General features: G+C 42.3%; 1 protein-coding gene across 2 annotated transcripts in view; it reads left to right on the forward strand.

The window, feature by feature from the left end:
- The window catches only part of mtrf1 (mitochondrial translational release factor 1), a 30123-nt gene that overhangs the window by 14638 nt on the left and 6185 nt on the right, over window positions 1-9300 (forward strand). For both annotated transcript variants that reach the window (XM_043700246.1, XM_043700247.1), the window contains one exon: window positions 3749-3921. In XM_043700246.1, the coding sequence (XP_043556181.1) occupies window positions 3749-3921 (173 nt within the window). The remainder of the gene's footprint in view (window positions 1-3748; window positions 3922-9300) is intronic.

The raw sequence follows: 9300 nt of genomic DNA on the forward strand, positions 1-9300 counted from the left end.
TTCTGAAGGCTTCACGTTTTCCAGCCGTCCCTTTACCTGCAAACATCTGCCTCCAATCAGCTTTTGAAAGCCCTTGCCTAATACCGTCAAAATTAGCCTTCCTCCAATTTAGAACTTCAACTTTTAGATCCTGTCTATCCTTTTCCATCACTATTATAAAACGAATAGAATTATGAACGCTGGCCCCAAAGTGCTCCCTCACTGACACCTGCCCTGCCTTATTTCCCAAGAGTAGGTCAAGGTTTGCACCTTCTCTAGTAGGTACATCCACATACTGAATCAGAACATTTTCTTGTACACACTTAAGAAATCCCTCTCCATCTAAACCCTTAACACTATGGCAGTCCCAGACTATGTTTGGAAAGTTACCATAACCACCCTATTATTGTTACAGATAACTGAAATCTCCCGCTGACTATTCGAGGGGTCTATAATACAATTCCAATAAGGTGGTCATCCCTTCCTTATTTCTCAGTTTCACCCAAATCACTTCCCTGGATGTATTCCCGGGAATATCCTCCTGAAGTACAGCAGTAATGCTATCCCTTATCAAAAATGCCACTCCACCTCCTCTCTGCCACCCCCCATCCCCACTTTGTGGGGTCAAAGCTGCTCAGTCCTTGATCTTGGAGGTTTTTGCTTAAATGCAGAACACATGCCCAAGGATTATATGTAAAGGGACAATGTTCTCCAATATTCCCCGATGTTCCAGAAAAATCATTTGAACTACATTATCGAGAAGAAATAAGTTTTGAAAAGGATTAGGAGAAACCTTTGGCACCAGAGAGAAGAGAAAAAAGGTGAGGTAAGACGAAATACGGACAGGTTTACGTGCATTAAATATGACAAAGGAGGCTGATGAGCTATCGGCTCAAATAACCGTGTGTAGTTACGATGGTCTCGTATTAACAAGGATCTGGCTGAGAAAATAGGATGCTAATTATTCTTAAATACAAAATGTTCAGGGAAGGTTGGGAAGGAAAAAATGCAGCAGGAATGGCATTATTAATTAAAGAGAATGTGACTACTAAAGAGAGAGAGAATGCCGTAGGATGTTGGAAATCCCAGGCTTAAAAGGGAAAATGGATACAGAATTTGCCAAGTGGCAGGAGTGGTGAATGGTTGCTTTTGGGGCTGGAGGAAACTTTACAGTCAGCCTTCCTAGGGGTTGTTATAAGGAGTCATACAGCACAGAAACAGACCCTTTGGTTCAACCAATCCTAAACTCAACTAGCCTGCTCCTGACCCATATCTCTCCAAACCTTTCCTTTTCATGTATTTATCCAAATGTCTTTTAAAATTTTTAATTGTACCCACGCCCACCACTTCCTCAGGAAGTTCATTCCACATGCGAACAACCCGCTGTATAAAAGTGTCTCACGTGTAGATTAAATCTCTCTCCTCTCACCTTAAAGGTGTGCCCCTCCCCCACAGTCTTGAAATCCCTGTCTGTAAAACAGTTGTCGCTTACGTCATTTCTAAATCTCTCTCCTCCCAACTTAAAAATATGACCCCTTGTCTTGAAATCCCTCATTCTAAGGAAAAGACACCTACCATTAACTCTATTTATATCTCACATAATTTTATTTTTCTTTCACACACATTAATGACTTGGGTGAATACTGTACAATTTCACAATTTGCAGCTGACAAACTCGTCAAAGAATGGTTGACTGTGCAGAGCATAGCTTTAGACTCGAGTGATAGCTGGGCACATGGCAGATGAAGTAATGCAGAGATGACCCATTTCAGTTAGGCAAACCGGGGAAGGCAATAAAACCTAAATGATACAATTTGAAAGATGTTACTGGGACAACTTGAGTGTACATGTGCACACATTCTTGGAGATAGCAGGGTAGGCTGAGAAAATTGTTAAAAAACATAAAAAGCAAGTTCACACATGGCCATAGACCCACACACTGGTTAAAGATTCTGGAATGTATAATCATCAGATGAACACCATGATGTTTCAGCTGGAGGAAGTGGAGAAGAGTGAGCTCAGGCATTCCGATCCTGAGATGAAGCCCAGGCACAGTTCTCACAAGGTCTGATTGACAAAGATAAATATCACATGCATGGTGAACATTTATAAAACACAGGCTTGGCTTCAACTGGAACTTTGTGTCCAATTCTTGGCAAATGGCAGTTCTTGACAAATACTTAGGTCCAGATGGGTTTCATCTTGGCGCTGTAAAAGAAGTAGCAAGTAAGAATTTTGCGAAATTCCCGAGAATCATGGTTCCATTAGATTGGAAATAGTAAGCGTAACTCCTTTGTTCTAAAGGGAGGGAGACACACAGCAGAAAATGACATGCCAGTTAGCTTAATATCTGTCCAAGGTATGATACTAAAAACTTATTATTAAAGATTTTACATCAGGGTGTTTAAAATAGATACAAGGTAACCAGGCAGAGTCAACATGGTTTTTGTGAAAGGGAAAACATTTTTCACCAATGTATTGGAGGTCTTTGATAATTTAGAATACTGCAGAAAAACTGTGATGTGATGCTGTGATGTCCTGAACTTAGATTTCCAGAAGATATTTGGTAAGATGCCACATTAAAGGTAACTGCAGAAAATAAAGGGGTAACATGTTGGTATAGATAAGAGATTGGCATGAATGGGTCATTTTCTGGTTGGCAACATGTATTAAGTCATGTGCCACAGTGATCACTGTTAGGGCCTCCAACTTTTTTTAATAATTTATATAAATGATTTGGATTGGGGATCGAAGGTATGTATGACTGCTAAATATGCTGATGATACAAAAACAGGAAGGAAAATGAATTGTGAAGAGAATATAAGAAAGCTACAAAAGCGATGCAGATAGGTCAGGTGAGTCAGCAAAGATCTAGCAGACAGAATATAATGTGGGAAAATGTGAAACTCTCCATTTTGGAAGTAAGAATGAACAAGTGTATTATCTAACCAGTGAGAGATTACAGAGCTTTGACATGCGGAGGGGGATCCGGGTGTCTGAGTGCAGAATCACAAAGCATTAGTATGTAGTTTCAGCAAATGATAAAGAAAGTTAGTAGAATGTTAATGTTTATTCTAAGGGAAATTGAATACATAAAGGTTATGCTTCATTTATGCAGGGAATTGGTAAGACCATGTCTGGAGAACTGTAAAAGTTTAATCTCGTTATTGAGGCAAAGATGTAAAATGCCTTGTGAGTAGTTTGGAAAACCAGACTCATACGTAAATGGGAGAGTTTTCTTACGATGAAAGTTAGACTGGCTAGGATTGTATGCTACTTATTTGTAAGATCACAAATGTACACATCTACATATGAATACATGTATAAATGCCTGTTAACATTCATATGGACAAGAGTCTGCATATGTCCGTGAATGTCAGCACACATCCATGTACACACACGTCCACATACATGTTCACACAAGGACACAAACATACTTCCAAACTAGGAGTGGATCGTGGTCAGGCTTCAGAATGTTGGTTGATTTTCTTCTCCTTTGTCTTGCTAGTTGGGTTACACCAACCAATGCATTGCCTGCTCAGCTAATGCAGCAGGTTAGAGGCAGCACTGAAACTTCACCATGTTGCTAGTACAAACTGATTTCAAGTATTTCAGCAGAAGATTAGGGTTAAAAGTAGCATTTCTAGTTTGGAATAGATTCCAAATCTTTGCCGCGCCTCATCCATGAATTAAACGTCCAACTGCTTCATCTCTCCCGGCGGTCGATTCTTTTATCCAAGCTCTTTTTATTTGTGTTCTCCCTGTTAAGGAGGATTGCATCATGCATCAGCAAGTATTTCAGGGGAGAGTGTCTATCGCTTTTTAAAAAATGAAGGCGGGACCCACAGAGTTCAGAGGATTCCTGAAATGGGCCTATCATCGCGAATGCAACGGATCCATACTGGCACCATGACTGTCATCGTTCTCCCCCAGGCTGATAAGGTAAGATAGACAGCACATCGATTCTGTCAGCACCTGCCCTGCCACCGCAGTTTGCCTGATATTGATGAAGAGAGGGAGAAAGAACCTCTGAAATGAACTGACAGCTAACAGTACTCTGTTTAATATACAGGAAACATAGAAACATAACAGCCAACAGTAGAAGTAGGCCATTCGCTCTTCAAGCCTGTCCACCAATCATGGCTGATTCTCTATCTCAATGCCATTTTCTCACCATCTCCTCATGCACCTCAATGCCTTTAAAGTCTAAAAACTTATCTATCTCTTGCTTGAGTTTCACAGTGAAGAAAGTTTTCCTCATCTCAATCCTCAATGGTCCTCCCCATATCCTGAGAGTGTAACTTCTAGTTCTAAACTCTCCAATCAGGGAAAACATCCTCCCTGCATCTCGTCCGTTAGAATTTTGTATGTTTCAGTCAAATTCCCCCTCTCATCTTTCTTAACTCCAGTGAACACAGGCCCAGTCAAACCAATCTCTCCTCATAGGACAGACCTGCCACCCTGGTGCTACTGGGGGTTTTCAGCACAGTCAATGAGATCTGGCACTACTCCCTCAGACATCCTGGCCTGATAACAATCAATGAGATCCAACTGGGTCTCGGTGATACCACATGCTCTGTGTCACTAACACCTTTTAGAACAAATCACGCATGAAGATGCCCTGGAGACATCCAAGATCAGTCTGGACTAGACATTATTTTCTGAACAATATTCTCAACACCTTGAACTGCCAAGCACTGGCTGTGATGAAGATGACTACCTGGTGTGCACCAGCATGAGGACACAAACCTTGAAATTAATTAATTCAAGGCAAGAATGTCATCCACCTATAATGTCAGCCATACTGCCTTCCCAGATAAAATCCAGCAGTTCCTGGAATTGAATAGACACATTCTGTCCAGCAGTCCCACATAATTGCAGAAGTAAAATGGACCGCACTTCAAAACATTGTCCACAAAGGAGCACTTCTAACATGTAATAAGCAAGAGGGGAAAAATGTTGATTAGTTTGAGGCTAACCCTGCTGTGCTGAAACCTGTCATCAGAACCAAGTTGTCTGCTGTCATCAATTACAAGAGAGATCTGAGCAAGAAGACTGAATGCACTAAAATGCACTTAAAGTAAAGTCCAACAGATATCTAGGTGGTGCACCAATGACTACTGATTACAACTTTGCCAGTCAGTCTGCCAGTGCCACTCAGCTCCTGACCTCATTGGAAATCAGCTCCTGTCCATATTTGGCAGAGGTGAGGCGAGAGTGACAGCTCTTGATGTCAAGGGTACATTTGACCAGGAATCATTGGGTATCAGGGGCAAACGTTCTGCTTGTCGGAGTCATTCCTGGAACATAGGAAGATGGTTGTGGTTATTGGTAGTCAGTCGTCTCAGCTTCAGGATATCTTTGCAGGAGTTCCTCATGGTAGTAACATAGGGGCAACCATCTTCAGCTACTTCATCAATGACCTTCCCTCTATCAAAAGATCAGAAGTGGGAATGTTCGCCAATGAATGCACAATGTTCAGCATAATTCATGGTCCCTTGAATGCTGAAGTCCATGTTTAACTGCAACAAGATCTGGAAAATATCCAGGCTTGGGCTGACAAATGAAAAGTAGCATTCATACCACATAAATGCCAGACAATAACTATCTCCAATAAGAGACAATCTAACCACTGCTCCTTGACATTCATCATCAGTGAATCCACTAAAAACATCCTGGGAATTACCATTGATCAGAAACTCATCTGGACTCGCCATATAAATACAGTGGCTTCAAAAGCAGCTCAGAGGTTAGGACTACTGCAATGAGTAACTCATTCCTGACTCCCCAGAGCCTGTCCACCATCTGTCCTTAGACAGCACATTCAAACCCATGACCATTTCCATCTAGAAAGACAAGAGCAGCAGGTATCTGGGAACACCACCTCTTGCTAGTTTCCCTCAAACCCATTTAGCATCCTGACTCAGAAAAAAATCATCATTCCTTCAATGTCGCTGGATCAAAATTTTGAATTCTGTCCCTAATGGCATTGTGGGTCAACCTTTAGCACTGGATTGCAGTGGGTCACTGTTCCCTTCACAAGAGAAACTAGAAAAGGGCAATAAATCCCGACCCAGCCAGCAACGCCCACATCCCTTGAATTAATAAAAAAATCCAGATGTCCTTCAGCACAGGTAATGATAGGGGAGCGCATGAAGGGATCAAAACATATCGTGTCCACCAGCAAAGAAAAAAGAAAGTGCAGGGGAGGTCATCACCAATTGCAAATAACAGTCTGAAAAATGGATGGAATGTGTTGTCTTCTTAAAAAACCTGCCTGTCATGGAAGTGCAGGATATCAAACCCACAATGAAAGAGCTTAGCAAAGCTATTGTTTCACTCATCTTGGGCAAAGCTCCAAATACTAATTTTACAATAAGAACATAGAACATTACAAGTCAGTACAGACTCTTCGGCCTTTAATGTTGCACTGATCTGTGGAACCAATCTGAAGCCCATCAATCCTACACTATTCCATTCTTGTCCATATGTTTATCCAATGACCATTTAAATGCCCTTAAAGTTGGTAAGTCCACTACTGTTGCCAGCAGTGCGTTCCACGCCCCCACTACTCTCTGAGTAAAGAAACTACCTCTGACATTTGTCCTATATCTATCACCCCTCAATTTAAAGCATTGTCCCCTCGTGCTAGCCATTGCCTTCCAAGGAAAAAGGCTCTCTCTGTCCAACCTGCCCAATAACTTAGAACATAGAACAGTACAGCATAGTACAATCACTTTGTTCCTCTATGTTCTGCTGGCCCCCACTCTAAGATTAGACCTAACCTGCATATCCTTCATTGTACTATCTTCAATGTGCCTATTCAAGAGTCGCTTAAACATCCTAACGTCTCTGGCTCTACTATTACTGCTGGCAGTGCATTCCATGCACCCACCACACTCTGTGTAAAGAACATACCTCTGACATTTCCCCAAACTTTAAAATTATGTCCCCTTATGACAGACATTTCTGCCCTGGGAATAAGTCTCTGGCTATCCACTCTATCTATGCCGCTCAACATTTTGTACACTGCTATCAAGTCATCTGTCATCCTCCTTCACTCCAAAGAGAAAAGCCCTAATTCCCTCAACCTTTCTTCATAAGACATGCCCTCCAGTTCAGGCAGCATCCTGGTAAATCTCCTCTGCACCCTCTCCAAGGCTTCCACACTTATATTTATACAACCTAGAACTGAAACTGGTGTTTCTGCACAAACTTGTTCCTCTCTGCTGGGGGTGGGGGGCAAAAGGGGAATGGGGAGGTTGTGGTGGTGGGCATGTGGATGGGGTAGAGGGTGAGTGGATGGGATGGGGTGGTGTAGGTCAGGTGGTGGGCGGGAATGCTGAATGGAAAAACTGTGACCCTGTCAAAACACATAGGGGGTTGCAATAATCACAACCATTATCTCCCTGTTCAGCACATATGTGTGTTTCAGATCTGCAAAATCTACAGTTAACATGATCTTCTCAGTCCAGCAAGAAAAACGCTGTGAATAAAAGAGACTACTTAATCAATCTCACTGAGAAAAGAGGTGATCTACTTAGGTAGATAACTGGTTGTCCACCAAAGGCTGCTCAAAGCCATATCCTCCTACCATGATAACCTGATGTAAGGTCAGCTGTAACAGGGCAACATTGAAACCCTTTAAAATCTGCAATGGGGTCAAATGTGGTTGTGATCTGACACCAACACTATTTGGTGTGTTCCTTTCTATGCTGATGTCCTATGCCTTCAGATCTACACAAGCTGTCTACTCTCAAATCAGGACTGAGGGAAAGCTGCTCACATCATCAAGACATCACTGGAGATCCAAGTCCTTATCAGAAATTTACTGTACACTGATTAGGTTGCACGAGCGTTCCATACTGACAAACACCTTCAGTAGCAACTGGACAGACTCTCTCAGGTCTGTCAAGAGTTTGGTTTAACCATCAGCATCAAGAAGGCACAGATGATTGTCACAATGCCATGTATCAGCATGAAAAATGTAATGCTGCAGGAGCTTGATTTCACACATATCTAAACTTTAGTCACCACCACTGTCAGTCAGCGTTAAATTCTGCATCAACCATGAAAGCTGTAATTCTGTCCAAGTGAGACTGCGTTAAACCTGACTGAGAACTAAGTCTCCATAAACCTGTGTCCTCCGTGCACTCCTGTATAATGGCAAGACCTGGACAGTGTACACTGAGCAGGGGAAAAGGCTGCTCAGGTTTTTTTAAAATTCAGTCGCTGTTTAGGTCAGCATTAATTGTTTAAGAGTCAACCATATTGCCATGGGTCTGGAATCACATGTACATTTCCTTCCCTGAAGGGCATTAGTGAACCAGATGGGTTTTTCCAGCAATGGTTTCGTTTAGCACTTGATTCCAGATCAGTGGCTTTGTGCGTAGGAAATCATGTCTCACAAACTTGATTGATTTTTTTGAAGAAGTAACAAAGAGGATTGATGAGGGCAGAGCAGTAGACTTGATAAAAATGGACTTCAGTAAGGCATTCGACAAGGTTCCCCATGGGAGACTGTTGACCATGGTTAGATCTCATGGAATACAGAGAGAACTAGCCATTTGGATACAGAACTGGCTCAAAAGTAGAAGACAGAGGGTGGTGGTGGAGGGTTGTTTTTCAGGCTGGAGATCTGTGATCATTGGAGTGCCACAAGGATTGGTGCTGGGTCCTCTACTTGTCATCATTCATATAAATGATTTGGATGTGAGAATAAGAGGTATATTTAGTAAGTTTGCAGATGACACCAAAATTAGAGCTGTATTGGACAGTGAAGAAGGTTGCCTCAGATTACTGTCTGTGTGGAGTTTGCACATTCTCCCCGTGTCTGCGTGGGTTTCCTCCGGGTGCTCCAGTTTCCTCCCACAGTCCAAAGATGTGCAGGTTAGGTGAATTGACCATGCTAAATTGCCCATACGTTAGGTGCATTAGTCAGAGGGAAATGAGTCTGGGTGGGTTATTCTTTGCAGGGTTGGTGTGGACTGGTTGAGCCGAAGGGCCTGTTTCCACATTGTATGGAATCTAATTACAATGGGATCTTGATCAGATGGGCCAATGGGCTGAGGAGTGGCAGATGGAGTTTAATTCAGATAAATGTGAAGTGCTGCATTTTGGAAAAGCAAATCTTAGCAGGACTTATACACTTAATGGTAAGGTCCTAGGGAGTGTTGCTGAACAAAAACTCCTTGGAGGGCAGGTTCATAGTTCCTTGAAAGTGGAGTCGCAGGTAGGTGGGATAATGAAGAAGGCATTTGGTATGCTTTCCTTTATTGGTCAGAGTATTGAGTACAGGAGTTGGGAGGTCATGTTGCAGCT

The sequence above is a fragment of the Chiloscyllium plagiosum genome, chromosome 12 (assembly GCF_004010195.1).
Source record: "Chiloscyllium plagiosum isolate BGI_BamShark_2017 chromosome 12, ASM401019v2, whole genome shotgun sequence".
NCBI lineage: Eukaryota > Metazoa > Chordata > Chondrichthyes > Orectolobiformes > Hemiscylliidae > Chiloscyllium > Chiloscyllium plagiosum.